This window comes from Harpegnathos saltator, unplaced genomic scaffold (assembly GCF_003227715.2).
Source record: "Harpegnathos saltator strain DR-91 unplaced genomic scaffold, Hsal_v8.6 scaffold67, whole genome shotgun sequence".
NCBI lineage: Eukaryota > Metazoa > Arthropoda > Insecta > Hymenoptera > Formicidae > Harpegnathos > Harpegnathos saltator.
In genome coordinates this window covers 507,619-528,813 of record NW_020230504.1, presented here as the reverse complement: position 1 = coordinate 528,813, position 21,195 = coordinate 507,619, and the positions used below count along the sequence as shown (strand labels likewise).

The 21,195-nt window shown below is 39.4% G+C and overlaps 1 protein-coding gene across 1 annotated transcript in view; it reads left to right on the top strand.

Moving 5' to 3' along the window:
• Positions 1-20,137, top strand: part of LOC105187975 (protein kinase C-binding protein NELL1) — a 53,832-nt gene extending 33,695 nt beyond the window's left edge. The window contains exons 10-13 of the mRNA XM_019843541.2: positions 804-1,063; positions 2,030-2,254; positions 10,742-10,762; positions 19,017-20,137. Of these exons, the coding sequence (XP_019699100.1) occupies positions 804-1,063; positions 2,030-2,254; positions 10,742-10,762; positions 19,017-19,727 (1,217 nt within the window). The 3' untranslated portion in view covers positions 19,728-20,137. The remainder of the gene's footprint in view (positions 1-803; positions 1,064-2,029; positions 2,255-10,741; positions 10,763-19,016) is intronic.
• The last annotated feature ends 1,058 nt before the right edge of the window (positions 20,138-21,195 follow it).

Below are 21,195 nucleotides of genomic sequence, written 5' to 3'. Positions count from 1 at the left end.
ATTTTTAAAAAGATGATTTTAAGAGAAATTCGTTTTTGATTGTCGTTCATTATATTGTGGAAGTCAGAATTTATCTTAACTTTAAATTATTCTATTTGTGATTAATATCACCGCTAAATTAACTAGAATTAATGATTTAAATCAAAGGTCATTTTTGTGTTGATCATTGTTATTAATTGTTAATGGAAAATATTCTATGATGTACAATTGTCTAACTTTAGTATAAATAATAAGTACAAACAGAGAGTTAAGAAGAACTGCCAATATAGTTAAAAATGCATGAATTTAGTATATAATAAGTGTTTTATATACAGGGTGTCTCATTTTATATGAGCCAGGCAAAAATCTCGAAAAATATGAAAGATATTAAGAAATATTTTAGACAAAAGTTGTTCAGATTAATTTGTAGAGAAGGATGATATAATAAAAAATTTGAATTTCCATTTAAGAAACGTAATGATCAGTGGGTATCTCAAAAATGACGCCATCTATAAAAAAAATGATATAGTTGTTTTATATCCCTTTTGAAACCATACAACTTTTATCTGAAACATTTCTTAGTATCTTTCATATTTTTTGAGATTTTTATCTGGCTCATTTAAAATGGCTCATTAAAATGTCTCGTTAAAATTTAAAATACTCCCTGTATATAGCTACAATTTTGTATCTAAAATCTACGTAAGTATGTTTATGATTGCTTCGAGATACATAAGTTTACTAAACGTCAAAAATTTCCAAGACTGCGTAAAAAGGAGACGCCGTTGCGTTAATTCGCATTCTTTCATATACGCGTGATTTTACAGGCTGCTGGTTCGAAGGACGCGAGGTCAACAATGGCGACACTTTCACTCCGGCCGAAAATACCTGCAGGAGGTGCACATGCCAAGATGGCGTGATCACTTGCAAGGATCCTATATGTGACTGCAGCGCTCCGGACAGCCAAAGTGACGCGTGTTGTCCTCAGTGCAATCCCAAGGCGTCCTGCAAGCATCAGGAACTTCATCACCTAGTTTTCAGAAGCGGAGAACGTTGGATATACCAGTGTCAGACTTGCGAGTGCCTGGTAATTAGCCCGATCGAAGCGGTTGTGCGATGATTGCGCGTTTGTCGTCCGCTCGATAACATACCGATCATAATAACCGATTCGAACGAAAACTCGATCCTTCGAGTTGCAAATCACATGCTTGTCATAATCACATTGCGAAACATACTTCTTCGAGGCAGATAAAGATATTTAACCCATTAGCAGCCGGCATTCAACTCATGGGACACGAGTTTATATTGTGAATAAAAAAAAATTATCAGATTGATAGAATAATTTTATCCTCATGTTTCCATCAAGGTTGAATAATAACTAGTTAATTAAAAGCGGAATTAAAAAGTTAATCATTTTTAACTTAATTCATTTTTAACTTAATTCGGTCGATTTAAAACGAGCTAACTTTTTAAACTTGAGTTAGTTATTTTAAAATACATTTACGTTAACTTATTAATATTTTTTTATATGAAATCAATTCACTGTTTGATCTACGATTCAAACGTTAATTGTACTAAAATCCGCGGAAATATTGCTTTGTGTAATTAACTTTCAACTCGAATCAGTTAAGTTAATTTAATTCTAACTTATTGCATAATTAAATTAGTTTCGTTTAAGTAACATTTAACTTAAATAACTTTTAAGCTTTTAAGTTAAACAAGCTAATTTTATAATTTCTTAACTTTAAATTTATCTTAGTCGAAACAAAAGTTTATCCAATCTTGGTCCTCAGTATCTAATTTTTAGTTATAGCTGTTTGTGCTAGCAGTGAGAATAATTCTAACACTAACCTGAGACCTCTAGAAGATAAAAATACAGCGATCCTTCAATTAAGAAAACGCCTATGAAATATAATTATGGATTTTGGGTTAATCTTGAATTTCTCGCATGTTGAGAACGTTACGCCGCTTTTATTCTCCGGTGACTCCATCGCTTCGAATTCTCTTGACTCGGTCGTCACGCGATTAAATCTAACCTGCCAAAATGTTGCAGTACGGCGATATAGACTGCTGGCAGATGGAGTGTCCACCGGTGACCTGCTCAAATCCTGTGACGGAGGAGGGCGACTGTTGCCCGCGCTGCGAGGATGACCCCTGCGGTCGAGAGGTGCCAGTGAACGGTACCTCGCTCACGGTTCCTAGGCCGTGCAGCTACGGCGGCATTATCCACGACGGAGGCAGCTCTTGGCAGGACAAGTGCACCACATGCGAGTGCAAGGTAAGGAGGAGGATCAACTACGTCGCAGGATCCGCGATTGTCGATCCTTCACCCGGTCCTGTGCGAAACCTGACGGATATGGATAGGATAAGAGGGGGGTTTCGCCAGAAAAGGACGGCGCCATGGGCACGAAGAGGGAGAGAATGCGTGGACGGAGGTCGTGTATAAATAACGAACGGAAATGATCGTTTCCTCTCTCTTTCTTTTACGGTTATCGCTTTCGCCTCGAAGCGAAGCGAGGCCATTCCGACCGAGACCTCGCGTTCTCATCGCGCGCCCATCTTTTTTCGCGAATTCAATAGCTCAAGGTCAGTAAGTGAAACGAAATATCGTCTCAATTTAGCCATGAATCTGTCGTGTGCCTACTCTCAATTGCGTTTGCTGTATGATGCCAACGTACGACCAGTTGCTGTGTGACGAACGTCCATCGCAGAATGTGTATACGGAATAGATAGATAGATAGATGGATAGATAGATAGATAGATAGATAGATAGATAGATATATATATATATATAAATACACACATCCACATACACACACATATATATGGCGGAGCATCGAGGTGAAAATCGTGCCAGTCAATTTAGTTTCCGCATGAAACGCTTCACATTCGATTTAGTTCGACATTTAATGTTCATTCCACTATCCTGTTGATATTGTCAGTTTTATATAAAAAAAATTTCGTTAGGTTTTTAAGAGAAATTACATTTCCAAAAATAAAACTGTAAACTTCCTTTCCTATATATGAATGTCCTACCCCAAAAAAGAAAAAAGAAGAAACGGATTATTCTTCAAGCCATCATGAAATAATCATCAATTTTTTTCTGTAGTGTGACTTTATAGAAGGTGAAAATTTCTAAATGCTTTCAAGTAAAAAAGTTTTCATTTTTGATGAATTCACATTATAGGGAAAGATTTATGATCCAAGTCTCAATGTTTCTATGTAGCCGATATCTATATTATACCGTTACTTACTCCAAAAATTATCAATTCTTAATTTCCTAAGATATAGAATTTCTATCATTTGCAATCAGAATAGCCTCCAAAACAACCGTAGAGAATTAAATAACATGTTCCAATTAAATGGATATCCGGACAGAGAGACATGACGATTCTAAAACACCAAACTATAATAGTTGCCGACACACAAATCGACCGATAGACAAAAGATCCATCCTCGATTTCTTTTTATACAGAATGTCTCATAACTCAGTAATAAGTCACAGATGAAATCGACAGAATTCTAAATAAATCTAACATAAGAACTATCTGTAAAATAAGGACAACTCAGCAACCTAAAAGAAAGAAAGAAAGGTTTTTATGAAAAAAGTTCTCAAAAAAAAAGAAAGAAAAAACTCTTATTAAACACATCAGAAATTTACAAAATTCTTTGCTCAAGCGGTAAAAAGTTACATAGGAAAAATTAGACGAGCTAAGAACAACTCTATCAGAAAACCATATAAAGGCGAAACACAAAATCAATCAATTGATTAATTAACTTTTCCTCATATAGTTTTAATTACGTAAACTAATGTCTACTTCCAGTTTAAAATCAGTTTAATTCGGCAATATATCTTCCTGGTTTTATAAAGTTTTATAAAAATCTTTACTTGATTAAGTTCAAAATCTCTTTATTTCCTTATCTCGTCTCTCTCTCATCCTTTCTTCTCCTGACCTATATCATCCTCTACGCATTTATAAAGAAGACTCCTGCCAAGGAGCGACTCAGTTTCAAATATTCCTTTTTCTCAAGAAATAAACTAAAATGTTTGCGAAACGTCGAAAAAAAAAACCATGAAGAACGTGCTATCAACTTGGAAGCTGAATCGAATTTTCTTTCTTCACACTGCAAAAGTCTCGAATATCAAAATTTAATACGATACTTGTAGATATGGTTGCATATACCAACGCTGTTTACTAACTTCCTTTGAAACGAATAGATTTTTTCTTTTTCAAGCAAACAGATTTCTTCAGGAGCGATGTAAAATGTTCATTTTATTGGAATTGCAACCGAATCGTGAAAAATATTTGCCTGCAGATACCTCACAGACAGCCTTCATCGTTTTTCGGATCCGATCAAATTATCCGCCATGTATGCATAAAATCACACATACACGAGCATCCATATATATTAATTTGTCTCTTTCGCTCCTTCCGTTCTCTATCTTTCCGTTTCGTCATCAGTAGACAGTCCTCAAACAATACAAGGTATATACTGACTGTTCTTTCTTCTTCTTTCGTGCAGTATGTCGTTTGTCTCTGCGTTGTGTACTAACGCGAGTCTCTTCTGCAAAGCTAAACGCTGAAATTTGATTAACTGTACGCTGAGAGAAGAATTTCCGCCCTCCGACAGAAAATACATATTGCACTTCGGGAAACGTGACGCATCGAAATGCATCTTCGCGCTTTCACGAATCGGAGAATCTCATAACCGCCGCCAGATCAAAGCGATACACGACGCTTTGCCTAACAATCTGCTGGATGATAATTGAACATTTCTCTCTTCCGCTATTGTAGCAAAATTAATATATTAACGTTAATATGCAACACTAACATAACAGCCGATTCTCAGCGCGCGTCTTCTCTCGGTGTGCGCTATGGCGCGCACTGCGCTAATCTCGTCACGACGAGATTGCAATTAAAAAATCACGGACAGGAAGATTGTTGATTATTTTTCATGTGAGTTTTCGAACGCATCGGCCTTGTCCAATGGGAGATTTCTCTTATTGGATAATTTCCGAAACTTGCACGAAAAATGACGCACAACTTTTCTCTCCGCCATTGCGTAGAAACTGAGTTTCAAAACGTTATAAGCACTTTTCCTGGATGCAATTGAGGACGCAACCGATAGCCCAATGAGAGGATTTCTTGCTGAAGAAAAATTCGTGAAACTCAAGTTCTGTCATTGGATATCTATTACGTTTCGGATTGTAGTCAAAGAAAAGTGTTCAAACTTCTTTGAAGCCCAGAGCGTATTCACCATTGTAAGATATACTCAAGACCTCCGGTCGCGCATATCTCGCATTGATCCGTCAAATACATCCAGGGGCGTCCCCGAGCTAGCCTAAACTAGATGTTATTTATTTTTCGTTGCCTGCCTTGCACGTGGCAGTGTTTGTCGCTCGTTCTTGTCGTTCCCTCGCGCTCGTGCGCGTGAAAGAGAGAGAAGAGTTGAATTGAATTCACGAACGAGCCCCAGCATGATTCATAAGGTTTACTCGTGCCTCTATCCTGATCTGTGTAACAAAACATTGCCTGGAAACCGTAGGCATAGAACGCGATCGAACACTGCCACGTCCGTGAGAATCTCGGCTCGTACGTATTACCGAGTTTCAGAGAGAATCCCGAGAGAGCTCGCCGTCCGTCTCGCTTCTTCGCCAAGCGCTTCGCTTCATTGTCATCATCGTCATCCTGTTATCGTCACCTGAGTGTAAGATCAGCAAGCTCTGAATGTCAGACACTGGACTATAGCCGAACTTAGAATGCTTAGAAGATTCACTGCTCGAATCTCCGCGGATTATCCGCGGAGCACATATATATTAGGTCGTTAAGTATGAAATGTCCGATCTCGAATCAAAAGTTTGGTTTATTATATCTCAAACTAGAAATAGTACAATTAATCCAAGTATGCGCCTAAATTATCGGCACAGTTCTGCCATCTTACGGTAGCTTATTTATGCCAGCAGCGAAGAAGCCTGAAGAGCAGGTGAAATTGTGGAAGACGTTTTCCACAGCTTGTTGAGAATTGAATATTTTTCCTTGCAAGAAATGGTCCAGTGCCTGGAAGAAGTGATAGTCAGTTGGTACAAGGTCTGGTGAATACGGTGGGTGACAGAGAGTTTCCAGGCTCAGCTCCTGTAAGTTGAGCAACGTTGCTTGTGCAACATGTCCACCACATGGTCGAACGTTGTTTTGCAAGAGGATTACCTGTGTCTATCAGATTGTCTAAAAAGTATTGGAGCCTTTTTGAGCGCACGAGATAGCGTTAGTGTCCCAAATTTCAGGGTATATGAGTCGCAGGTCAGGCCTAACGTCATTTGACAGCTGACAGTTGAAGCTAGTAGACGTACAAAAAGTGTTGGAATTCTTATAATCAGACGTAAGGTATTGTGCCGTGAAGATGAGTGAACGTTCCGCAAAATTGCGCTAAATTTTACAATTTTATTTCGATAAAGGCGCAAATGCTGCGCAGGCCCGTGAAGAAATTTGTGCTGTTTATGGGCAAGATACGTTATCAAAAGCAACAGCCAAAAGATGGTTTAGTCGCTTTCATTTTGGAAATTTCGATGTCCAAGATACTCCTCGCAGTGGGCGACCAATCACAGAAAAAGCGGATGATATTCTGGCAAAAGCCGAGCAAGACTGGTACATAAGTAGTAATGACATCGCCAATGACCTATACATCCATCACCAAACAGTGTTAAACAATTTGGAGAAAGCTGGCTACAAAAGGAAGCTCGATGTTTGGGTGCTACATGATCCGGCTTAAAAAAATTTACTCGATCGAATTTCTATCTGCGAATCTCTACTGAAACGTAACGAAATCGAGCCATTTTTGAAGCGGTTGTTCACGAGTGTTGAAAAGTAGATAGCCTACGACAACAATGTGCGAAAAAGATCGTGGTCGAAGCGAGGAGAAGCTCCACAGTCTGTGATACTCACAAATGCTCACAATAACGCCCAAGAAGGTTATGCTACATGTTGGGTGAGATTGGAAGGGCATCGTGCATCACAAGCTGCTACCGCCAGGTAGAATGATAGATTCGGACCTGTACCGTCGACAATTAGCGCGATTGCACCTAGCAATTCAAAAGAAACGGCCGGAACTAGTCAACAAAAAGGGTGTATTATACCATACCGACAACGCCAGACCGCATACATCTTTAACGATCCGTCAGAAATTGAGAAAACTTGGCTGGGAGGTTTTAATGCATCCACTGTATAGCCCAGACCTGGCACCGTCAGACTATCATTTGTTTTGGTTTCTGCAGAACTCCTTAAATGGTGTTAAGTTATAATAGTTTCAAAAGAGGTCTGTGAAAACCACATGTCACAATTTTTTGACCAGAAACCACAGAAGTTTTATAGTGACGAGATTATGGTGTTGCTGGAAAAATGGCAGAAGGTCATCGAACAAAATGGTGCATATGTGGTTTCATAATGTTATTTTCAAATAACAATAAATGTATTGTCAATTTTGATCTTCAAAGGATCAATACTTTTTAGACAACCTAATTATTGATCAATCTCGGCTGCTTGATTGCAAGTATTTTCATCATTTCGCTTAGTTGGTTACAGTGGACATCCGCTGTAATCGATTGACCAGGTTTCATGAAGCTGTAATGGATAATATCAACGCTGGACCATCAAACAGACACTATTAGCTTTCTTCTGTGAATATTCGGTTTCGGACTGTATTTCGGCACTTCCATATCCAATAATTGTGCCGAACACTTGCAATTGTCGAAAAGAATCCGCTGTTCATCACACGTAACAATACGATGTAAAAATGGTTCGCTTTTACGTCGTGATAGTGAAGAAAGGCAAGCTTCGAGACAACTTCTCTTCTGACGCCCGTTTAATTTATGCGGAACCCATTTATCCAGCTTCTTTATCTTGTTGATTTGTTTCAAGTGATCCAATATTGTTGGAATAGTAACGTTAAACCTTGCTGCTAATTCACGCGTAGTTTGAAATGTATCTGCTTCCACTACAGCTTTCAGCTCATTATTATCCATCTTGGTCTTGGGTCACTAACGTGGCTCATTTTCAAGATTAAAATCGCCAGAACGAAACTTCTCAAACCATCGACGTATTGTACGTTCATTAGCCACATCTTCACCAAACACTTCGTTAATATTTCGAGTTGTCTGTGCTGCATTGGTTTCACGACGGAACTCATCGAAAATAACATGAATTTTTAACTTATCCATGGTTACACAAAAATTGCTGTAACAAAGACAATTCGAAAAATAATCACAAACCAAAACATGCATTTGAAAGAATGATGATGTACCTTCACAACAAAAAAAAAAGACCAAAAACTGTAAAGGTGAAAGGTGTAAAGGTGAAATGTCAGAGATATCGACTGTCGAACTTAGTACTTAAGGAAATCGGACATTTCATATTTAATGACCTAATAAAGGGTGTCCCAAGATTCACGCAAGAAGTAATTTTGATAGAAAACACAGGTTTATAATTAAAAATTGTACATCTTTTACTGATTCATAAAGTATACAGTATAGGGTTATGTATGGAATAGCATATCGGGTAAACGGCCACAGCGAAGAGAGTTCGTTGAATGGATTATGGAACAACAACAGGTGGATGCTGATTTTTCGAACAAAATCATCTTCAGCGATGAGGCTCATTTTCATCTTGATGGCTTGGTTAATCGACAAAATTGTCGCATTTGGGTTCAGAAAATGCACGAGTGATTGTTGAGAAACAAATGCATTCACAACGTGTCACTGTTTGGTACGGATTTTGGGCTGGAGGCATCATCGGACCATTCTTCTTCGAAAATCCGGCTGGTCAGGCAATAACAGTTAATGGTGCTCGCTATCGCGACATGATAATCCAGTTTTTTGTGCCTAAATTGCAAGATATGGATGTGGACGACATGTGATTTCAACAAGATGGTGCCACATGCCATACAGCCCGAGAAAGAATTCAATTACTACATGAATCATTTCCTGGTCGTGTAATTTCCCGTTTTGGTGATTAGATTTGGCCGCCCATCATGCGATTTAACGCCGTTTGACTTTTTTCTTTGGGGTTTTTTGAAGTCTAAGATTTATGCCAACAAGTCCACGACCACCCACGCCTTGAAGGAGGAAATTGAGCGCTGTATCAATGAAATTCAGCCACATTTATGCAAAACGGTCATGGAAAATTTCAACAAGAGTGCATATGTGCCAACAAAGCCGTGGAGGCCATTTACACGATATGCTATTCCATACATAACCCTATACTGTATACTTTATGAATCAATAAAAAATTTACAATTTTTAATTATAAAACTGTGCTTTCTATCAAAATTACTTCTTGCGTGAATTTTGGGACACCCTTTATATACAACTACGCTACGCTGAAGAATGTTTCCGCATTCACGATCAGGGTGACGGTAGAAGGATGTCGAATGGGATGTTTTCTTCGTTACTTACTGCGCCGTTTCTCAATCCGTGAACAATCCGAATTCGTTTTTGTGGAATAATAAATCGAACCCGAAACCAGCATTTGTTTGGACGTTCTAGCTTTCAACGTTAAATGTCCGCTTAATTGAAATTTCCTCGACATCGACTAAAGAACTTTTCAACTAAAGAACTTTCAGCCTCTTATTCTTATGTATCTCCACCGAAGCATATGTACACAGAGAGAATTTCCCGGTAAAAACTGAATGGACTTTATTTTAAGAACTGAAATATCCCGTTATAAAAATTTACCATATTTCTCAGCGAGACAAACTCTATTGTCAATTTATTGCATTAGAAATCATGGTAACATTTTTGATAATGGAACTAAATATTAATTGTGTATGTCGTATAAAATCTTACACTTTTCTTGGAAACACATTTTCTCTGTAAATAATAGAGTAAATAAATAAGTAATTAAAAAAATTCGTATGAGAAAAATTGGAAATGGTATTCTCTCCGTGGAACTCTCTTTTTCTCTCTCTTTCTTTCTCCCTTTGTCTCTTTTTTATCTTTCGCCCTCCGGCTGAAGAAGGTGCGACGTAGCCGGACACATTCGTACAACACCTAACCAAGAGACCGAGACGAGATCTCACGATCGCGCGTGCTTTGGGTCGGCCCTGCATGGATCATTTTATTAATGTTCACCGAGCGACGGCATAATTAATTGAAAGCATACCTAACCTCATAGCGATCGAGCGTGCATCGCGGCCTTGACTCCGCCGATCTGATCCGATCCGCGATTTCCCGATCGCCTGACCTTTGTCTGGAGAGCCATGCCGTCAAGAGCGTTCAGTTCAAGGGTAGGATTTATTACACGCTTCATTCTAGCTAATAATAATGGCGCTCAATCCCGTGTATAAAAACCGCTTTGGAGCCTATAAAGCACACCTAATGGATTTCGCCCGAATACCGGTGGCGCGATTTCATCGGCGGATGACATTGGGCGACGATTGATCCGGAAAGCACCGTAGTCGAGTCCGGCTGATTCCGTTGGCACCAATGAGATGATCATTATGTGAATCATTACATGAATAAATTATGGCTAGATAATAAATTATTAGATGAATCTACTTTAAGTCATGACACGATCGCGGATCGCGACGGTGAGGACGGCGGGAGCTCCTGGTCACGTAGGTAGAGATAGGGTGAGCTGCAGGGGGTGGGTGGGAGAGGAGTGAGGAGGATAAACGGGGGAAAGCATTGTCTGCCTGTGATCGTATGCTGTAAATTAATCCCGCCATCTTGTCCGTGATAACTAACCTCATAGCCTAACAATGGGTATCCTTGCAGGTGCCGTACTGCGCCCAATTGGTGAGCAATAGCGCGTGTTGTGTGCATCGGTAATCACGTCACTTCTACCTCACCTATAATCTGTACTACCTGCCTCTTCTCTTCTGTCTTTCTTGTTGATTAATGTATTATGACTAAACGGAGTGCTCGAGTGCTTTCTTCGTCCCTATCCTGCCTGTTTTAGACAGCTGCTTCTTTTTTTAGTCCCGGCTTGATGTCTCTTTTTTCTCTTCTTTTCTTTACCGCCCCCCCCCTCTTTCTCACCTCTTACCTTTTCCTCTTTCTCTCTCTCACTCTTTCGAAGTTATCGCACACATGCTCAATATTGTAGTTTTGTCGGCCCATTTTTTCTCTTCGATGACCTACACGTCAAGACTGGTTTTCGTTACGTTAATCGCTGCACGTTTTGTCACTGGAAGCTTCATCATCTTTCTCAATCTCTCTTTCTTCTTTTGATAATTGATATGAAATGTATTGCGAGCACGGAGCATGTACGTCGCACTCGAAGATGGAGTGTTCTCGACGTGACGTCCATGACCATATCGGCAAGTGAGTAAAAGTGGCTTCACCCTCGAAGATTCGTTTTATATTGCTTTAACTTTAAGCATCAATATTAAGAGAACTTAATGTAGACTTAACGTAAGAGTGACAAGGGGACTTACAAATGACATAACTAAGCGTATAAAAAAGCATAAATTAAAAAAGATGATATAATCGCACCCCAAACGTACAAACAATATTTTAACTTTTTTTTCTTTCAAGCAGACGGATATCTTTGTCAATAAAAGTAGTAAATACGTTGCACACGATATTCTTTAAATTTCTTGGAGCGATATCTCATTCAGAAAATGGAGTGACCACCGAGTTTCTCAAATTCGAATGATGCTTCCATTCACTTGGAATAAATTCCTTCATTCAGAATCGCCGAGTGAATACTTTTATTCAAAGTTAAAGAGTGGACCTGATACATACTTCACCGTCAAAGAAGTATTTCTACTTTAATCGAACAAAACGTTCGACAGTGTGGAGTCTCAAAGTCCACTTTGAATTGAATGAAACATTCGCTCACAATTTCGAGTGGCAATGTTTTTACTGTTGCATCGAGTGAAACTATCGCTGTGTTTCACTCGTTTCGAGTGATATTCCACTCCAAGGAATTTAGAATGCACTTGATATCGCGAGAAATAATTCCTTACGGGTTTCTTGTCACTTAATGTTGCGGTGAACCCCGATACGAAACTCATGGACCGATCGGACGAGAAGACAATTATGTGTTCTCTGTTAACTCGCCCGTGTGACTGCCGATTGCACGTTAGACTGAAATCCGCATGCGTTGACGCACCTCTCATGTACTCCTCCTATGCACTTTCCACCCGACCATGTTGAGCACTATCCTTTGTATTCATCTTATGATTTACGCACACTTATGAGACGCACGGTCGTTCATGCAAAAAGATAAAAGAGAAGGCGATCCGTTCGGCCGGCGGGTCTTTCTTCTGCTCGATGTCGATCGAGGAGCATGGCGTACGAGGCGACAGCCACACACAAATACACACAAATGTCACGCACGCGTGCGCGCACATGTGTACACGTAGCATGGGCAAGATGCACACACATGGAAAAGAAAACACAGACACACGAACCGTGTGCCGTTAATTCGCAATTATGTACATTTGTGTCTTTCTCTTCTTTCTTCTTTTTTTTCCTTTTCAATCGAGTTGTCGCACCTCCACTGCACCCTCCTCTGATCTGCATTCGAGATTCGATAGAAGCACCAAATGGTTTCTTTCTCTCTCTATCTATCGATTGGTCAAGCGACGATTCTGGCGAGGCAACTTTTCATTGTGGCTTGTAGTTGTCTTCGGCTACAAGGTTGAATGTTTCATCGTTCAAACGTCGTTCCGCACTGCTACAAGTTGCGATATAAACTTTGGGATTGAGCAAACACCGTGATGTAACAAGCCTCGCCAGGATCGTAGCAAGAAAGTAGTAGAAACTTAGAAATTTGTCGCCAGGTATGGAAGACATACTATGGAAATTCATTGTTTTGCCCCCCTCGAATGTCAGCATGAGTGTCCTTACAGTTATTGTAATTGTGATCATGACCACTTACAAGTCGTCTTCTTGACCGAGAGAAAAGGTCGCCGCCGACGTGGGCGTAACGTGGGACGCCGGCAAGGGAAGTTTCAAGGGAAGTAAAACAGTGAGGGGGGTCGGATTTGCACGTTGATTTATTATCGCCACGGCGGAATGATTACGGTATTGTTCTACGAAACAATGAATTACATACTATGTGGACAAGTACCTGCTTCTCTCCACTGCAGGTCGGAAAGTCTTGGCGTGCTGGATAATCGATCGCGAGCGTAATCGCCGAATGATTAGAGCGCCATAGACCTTGACATTTCACGGTATATATTTGAGGAAAGACTTGTCAAATAAGAATCAAAACATCCCGTCATTATTCCAAGTAGATACGTTTAAAGAACTCTTCTGTAACGTCGTGTTAAAAGCCAAAGAGGAAGTTCAGCGTTATTACGGAAAATCCATTCAATTACAATTGAAGTCTGTACATTCGTGCATTGTAGAAAACAGATTCATCGAGCATACTGTCATTCCATTAGTGCAAAGTCTCGAAACATAATGAATATATAGTAAGCCTTAACCTTTTTCTCTGAGCTCGCGCGAAACTATAACCTAATTTCTGGCAAAGATATTTCTCACGCCATCAAACGTTGCAATTTCTAAGCTTTAAGTATTATTACTACAGATTTCTACGAATATATATTAACTAGACTATTGTCTTTTTTGTATAATGTGTACTAAGTGGAGAGAATGTGAGATGTCATATTATTTTGAGTTTACTCATACATGTATAAATCATACTGACAATTACTGTTGAAATTAATAAAAAAAAAAATATATATATATATAACATAATACAGGGTGTCCTATTTTAAATGAGCCAGGCAAAAATCTTGAAAAATATACAAGATACAGAAAAACGTTTCAGACAAAAGTTGTATGGAATATATCCCACACACTACACACCACACAATACACGTTATCCCAAGGATGTCCTACAACAATATCCTGGGGATGTACAAATGTCTTCCATTTTAGATCCTACATATATCCTACGGATATCTCTTTTAGTAACAATTTTTAGAAATTAAAAGTTTCTAAAAAGTAATTAAAAGTTACTAAAAACAATATCCGTAGGATATCTAAATCAGCGGACATCCCCAAGATATTGCAGTATCCCAAAATGATATCCATCGAATATCCTTGAGATAAGGTGTGCTGTGTGGGATTATATTTTAAAGAAAACATAAAACAAAACTATATCATTTTGTTTACAGATGACGCCACGTTCGAGATATTTACTAATCATTACTTTTTTTAAACGGAAAGCCCAATTTTTTATTATATCATTTTTTTCTACTAATTAATTTCAACAACTCTTATTTGAAACATTTTTTTATTTGCCTAATATTTGTTAAGATATTTAAGGAAAACTTGAAAACTCTTTCCATATTTAATTTACGATATTTAAGATACAATATTTAAGATATGCCTTGACTTTTGTTAATTTGGTAATTTTGAAATTTTCAAAGGTCGATAAGTTAACAAAAGTTAGGGCATTATTGTAAAATATATTCTTGAGATTAAATAGAGTACAAAAAGTCTAGTACTATTAAAGATAAAGTAAGTTAAATATTGAAAAAGTTATCAAGTTTTCCTTAAATATCTAAAAAAATATTGGGCAAATAAAAAAATACTTTAGACAAAAGTTACTACAATTAATTTTTAGAAAAAGATGATATAATGAAAAAAAGAAAAGTAATGATCAGTGAATATCTTGAAAGTGGTCATCTGTAAATGATATAGTTGTTTTATGCTTCACTTGAATACAATTTTTGTCTGAAACGTTTCTTAGTTCATATCAACGTTTCTTCTTTCATATTTTTCGAGATTATTGCCTGGCTCATTAAAAATGATACACCCTGTATATGTGTATATAGGGTGCACGATTTATCTGAAGACATTGAAATATCTCGAGAACTATGCATTGGATAAAAAAAAGTGGTTAATGAAAGTTGTTAGTCTCGAAGGGGGACATCCAATGATACCAAACTCGACCTCCCACCCCACCCTCTGGGGGTGGGGGTTGGAGGCAACTTTGAAATCTTAAATGGAAACCCCGATTTTTTATTGCAGATATGGATTCTACGTCACAAAATACGTAAATTTTGTCCGAAACTTTTTTTTTGATTCGTGATAGATGGCGCTGTAATCGCAAAAAATTATATTTTCCGCAATTCTCCAGAAATGATCATTGGATTGAGAAATAAAAATACCTGTTCAATATTTTTAAATCAACAAGTGCCAACAACTCGTGAAAACATGGTAGAACGCATAAGAAACACTTGCGCTGAAACTCCCGCAGATATGCTTCTATCCTGTGTACAGTCATTTGAAAAAAGGATCAATAAGTGTATTGAAGTTGAAGGTAAAAATTTTGAACACTTACTCTAATTAATTGAACAGTGAGAGGCAAGGGGACTCACATTAAAAAAGCACCCCGATCTGTGAGAGGCAAGGGGACTCACATTAAAAAAGCACCCGAAGGGAACATAAAACTACTACGTCCTCGTCGTTGTTCCTGTGTAACGCTAAAAGTAGTTTCTCGGAAAAATTCAACGCTATCTATCACGAATGAAAAAAATTGTTTCAATAAAAATTTCACGTACAATCTAATTCTGCAATGAAAAATGTGGGTCCTCATTTGAGATTTGAACGTTATCACCCACCCTACCCCGAGAGGATGGGGGGGGAATAACTTTTATTATGTTCTTTCAAAATATTGAACAGGTATTTTTTATTTCTCAATCCAATGATCATTTCTGGAGAATTGCGGAAAATATAATTTTTTGCGATTACAGCGCCATCTATCACGAATCAAAAAAAAAGTTTCGGACAAAATTTATGTATTTTGTATTTGGCGTAGAATCCGTATCTGCAATAAAAAATGGGGGTTTCCATTTAAGATTTCAAAGTTGCCCCCAACCCCCACCCCCAGGGAGTGGGGTGGGAGGTCGAGTTTGGTATCATTGGATGTCCCCCTTCGAGATTAACAACTTTCATTAACCACTTTTTTTTATCCAATGCATAGTTCTCGAGATATTTCAATGTCTTCAGATAAATCGTGCACCCTGTATATACATATATATATATGTATATAGGATGTACCAAAAGTTTGGAAACGGTCGAATATTTCATAAACTATGCATTTTAGAAAGAAATATTTCAGACAGAAGTTATTTGATTCGAGGGGGGACATAAGATGGTGTCACTGGATTGACCTTGAGTGAGCATTCCAAGGTCATACGGAGTTCAACTTTGTTTTTTTAAATAGAACTCCCTATTTTTCATTACATATTCTTGTAGCTTATCTCGAGAGCTTTCCAAAACACTATAAATAAGTTATGTTTTATTGAGCATTTTCCGAGTTATGGGGTTTGAAAGTTACAATACTGCCGGCATTAGCCAAGGTATACCGCGTGGAGATTGCACGATCGGATTTACATCTCTTGTGTATGTGTGTGTGTATTTGTGTATGTGAGTGTGTGTGTGTGTGTGTGTGTGTGTGTGTGCGTGTGTGTGTGTGTGTGTGTGTGTGTATATGTGTGTGTTACAGCAGAGATAAGCAGCTACTTGTTCAAAGGATCTAACGTGGTCACCATATCCTCGTATCATTCGCAATAATTCTTTCTGAAAAGAATCGACAGAAGATTCAATGAATGCGGTAGACTAGACGAAGATTCAAATATCGAAATTATTATACTTTTCATAGTTCTTTTCCAATAAAAGCCTTGCTACATTAATCATCTTGATTTGACCTGTAGTCGAAAGTTTTCCTATCCTGGATACATTCAGCTCTTCGTATTACGACACACTATCAAGCAACTGAGTAAAATTTCAGTGGCATCCAGAATGGTATTGTTTGAAAGAGAAAGAATTACTTTACTGATGATGCGAGGAAATGGTAACCGCGTTAGATTCTGTGAACAAGTAGCTGCTTTATTTAACCATATAATATTTATCTGGATCGTGAACCGATTTCGAAGTCTACAATCCAGAAAACGGTCAGACGATTTGAAACAAGATCCGTCAACGACCGACAACGCATTGGCAAACCAAAATTAGCGACAAATTTGGATAAGAATTTCGAAGTGATACAAACATTCGTTGAAAATCCTCATTCTGCTTTGAGGAAGGCAGCACATGAGATTAGTACAATGTCCATTCAATGTATTTTTGTGAAAGAGAAATGGCATCCTTTTAAAATTAAAGTCACTCAGGAGCTATCGGAAGATGATTTTGATCGAAGAAATGAATTCTGTGACGAAATGATATGTCGATAAGATGATAATAATAACTTTTTCGATCACATAATTTTTTTCGACGAAGCTTCTTTTGAATTGAATGGAGCAGGAAATCCGCATAACTGCCGATTTTGGAATGATGAAAATCCTCAATGGATACATGATATCCGCATGCAGTATTTCCAAAAACTTAACGTTTGAGCGGGTTTTTGCGAACGTGGTATTGTCGGACCATTCTTCATAATGGGAATTTGAACGCGGCGATCTATCAGGAGCTATTGCAAAATGAAGTCATACCCGCTCTTGAAAATATGTTTGATGGGAACATAGAAAATATTTGGTTCCAACAAGATGGTGCAGGCTCACATTATGCAGTAGCAGTACGGTAATTTTTAGATAATACTTTTCCAAATCAATGGATAGGAAGACGTGGTGAAATAGAGTGGCTTGCTAGATCATCAGATCTTTCTCCTATCGATTATTTTTTTGGGGGATATCTTAAAAATAATGTATATGAAACAAAACCTGCCAATCCTGCGGACCTTAAGGAACGTATAATACACCAAGTCGATTTTATTTCGGCAGAGATGAGACGAAATTTTTTAAATAATTTTTATCTACGGCTAGGCCATTGTCAAGCAGCAAACGGAGGTTAATTTGAACACTTACTCAACTAAACCACACACCCCTACACACACATACACACACGCACGCACGTGCGCACACACATACGCACACACACAGCAGAGAGGATTTGGAGTCATTAAATACTACGGGAGTGACGAATTGTGGGGTCCTAATCTTTGCTGTGACACACATATACATACACATACACAAGAGGTGTAAATCCGATCGTGCAACCTCCACGGTACACCTTGGCTAATGCCGGCGGTAACTTTTAAGCCCCATAACTCGGAAAATACTCAACAAAACATAACTTATTTATAGTGTTTTGGAAAGCTCTCGAGATGAGCTATAAGAATATGTAATGAAAAATAGGGAGTTCTATTTAGAAAAATAAAGTTGAACTCCGTATGACCTTGGAATATTCATTCAAGGTTAATCCAATGATACCACCTTATGTCCCCTCTCAAACCAAATAACTTTTGTCTGAAATATTTCTTTCTAAAATGCATATTTTATGAAATATTTTACCGTTTCCAGATTTTTGGTACATTCTATATAACGCATAATATAATTAAACATTTGAAAGCATCAAATAAATAGTATATATATATCGATAGACAATATCCAAAGTATATAAAAGAAGAAAACGAAATATGAAAACAAATATGAAAAACAAATATCTGTGATTTTAATAAAACAAAACATAAAACACAATATTTTCATGATCAAAGTAATCGTAAATACATACAGATAATGCATGTACTATGCACATTCAAACTAAAATTACGCCTATTCTTCATCATCATCCCATCCTCTAGAGTTAGTACTCCAATTAATATGTATAAAAGTCCAATTAATATATAAAAATAATGATTGCGATTTCTGGCAATGTGAGGAACACTTTTTAAGAAGAATGAAGTTACAGTTTCGGGCTTAGAACAAAAGGCTAAAAAGATTTGCTACACTTCCATCATGTTTTGGGGTTAAACGATGATCAAGAAATATTCTTCCGTATCAGCTTGCAATATCACGAACCAGCTGCCACCGTCCGAAGGAGCGACATTGCACTCACGTAGCATATTTTCATCCATAATGTGCCATATAGATCGAGTTTATCACGCTGATGCGCGTATCTCTCATGTATATCATGCCATTCGAGACTTTTCGACCCGGAGTCGATGAACCAAGACGACCATAAACCAAAACGCACCCCCAGTTCCCTCCGCCGTGGCTAACCCAGTGTCCCACGAACCTCTCCGTAGGACGGGCAGCTATGCTGCAGCTACGATTACGGTTGCGCTAGCGGTGTGGGCAACAACAAGCAACAACGTTCTCCAGTCGTTACTCCTGAGTCTTACGTACGCCATCCACCGGACCCTGTGGGGTTGCCGCTGGTCCACAGTGCACCGGAAACAGATTTATCAGCGGTCCTCGGCACATCCGGCACCACACGCACCACCGACACCACCGCCACGAGCACCACCTCCACCGTCTCGTCGTTCCCGTACCCGTCATCCTCCAGCATCAACAACGATAACCTCAGGAAAGCTCGCGCGAGCTCGTACATCTCGTACGGCACGCTACGAGTTCAGCAGGGAGACGAGCATCACGCCAGGTTGTATCAGCAGCAACAAGTGTCATCAAGCACGAGACACCAGCAGTCTGTCGGGGACTCGTCGACGTCGTCGACGGCGTCAAAGCGGTCCTCGGCGACGTCGGCGACGACGACGAGGACACCGTACGCGGCGTTCACCAAGGGCAGGTCGCGACGCCAATCAAGGAGCGCCATCGGCCGCCGCGGTGACACTTTCTCCTCTTCATCGTCGTCACCAACCTTCGCGATGCTCTTGGCCACTTCGGCGATCGACGAGTCCGGCCTGTCAACTGCGAACGTCGCCGCGCAAGTGCGCCAACTGGTTGACCGTCGTCGCAAAGGTAGCAGGAAGTCCGTTGTCCTCGACAGCGCCACTTGAGGGCCGTGGATCTAGAGGAAGATAGAAAAGGAAGAACCCGACACTTGGCAAGGCATTCTAGAGTGCGTGGAAGAGGGATATCGTCCCGCATAAGGGTGACCCATCGGCTCTCCCAATGTCGCCCGACGCGCGTCGTCCGTCTGTGTCGTCGGCGGGGAGAGTGAGAAGCGAGATCGACAGTTTACAAGGAGGAGCAGTAAGAGGAGGAGAAGGAGGAAGAAGAAGCAGCAGAAGCACGAGAGGAGGAGGAGAACGGGGAGGGAAGAAATCGACAGGACAATCGACGCTTGCGGAGGGTTGACGTCCGCTACGCTGCCACGAGGGAGACTCGTTCCTGCTTCCGGAGTTCGTTTCCCGGAACCTGTGCCCGGTAACCTCAAGGAGCGACGATCACCTCATCGACGGAGCTAGATCCAACCATCGTCGCTGTGACTTTGGCCCTAGTCCCTAGGCTCTAGATATTACCCCTAAGATCAAGAACGCCGATGCTGTCGAGCTCGCGCCATTTGCGATCGAGTCGCGGGCGAGGTCACGTACTCGCTGTAAATTGACGCACGTCGAGATCTGTCTGGACTTTAAGCAGCTTTACGAGCCTGATTTTCGGTTGTAAAGACGGTGAGTGTGTGCGCGTCCAGATGCGTTCGCTTTTCCGCTTGAATCGCTCGCTCGAGTTGCGGTGATCTGCGCCTTGATCGCCATTGCGAGAAGAGCGTCGAGACGCGACGCCGATCGCGCTTCGGGAGACAATCGCTGCGAGGGAGGAAGGAAGACGGAAAGAAAGATAATAAGCGACACATTGTGCGATGCGATTTGAATCGCGAGGTGGAATTGAGTATTTTATAAACGACTCACTTTTTCAGATCAGTGAATTTGAATCCGGAAAAGTCAATATATGCAAGTTTAAAAGTTTATTATCAATTACGAGATGCGCTTGAAACTTCGAGACCAACTTTTAGTGTCATTTTATTATCATACGTTTATAAATGTGGACAGGAAGGTTTTATTATTTTTAATGCGAGTTTCAGAATGCAATGGGAGAAATCTCCCATTGGACTAAATTAATGTATTCAGAAATCCACACAGAAAATAGCGGATAACCTTTCTGTTTGTAATTGTATAGTTCATATATCGATTTTTGAGTGATCCATTTTCCCACTTCTTCGAGTATACAGTGAAAAAATTTGGTTGTTGCTTTATACAATTTAATACATATGCGTAGAATTTTTGGAGGGTAGATTTGAAATAATGCGTCGAACAGTTGAAAGCTATGTTTTTGTGATTATGACACGAGTTTATAATATTATTATTGCACAATATTCACGAGACATTTTAGTGATGAAAACAAAAACGTTATTATCTAAAAAGAAAATATAAAATAATTTACGATCGGTATGTCGGTGTACAGAAATTATCATGGACTTTAAAAATCTCATTATCACATTCATTGTTATTCTGTGTATTTTATCGC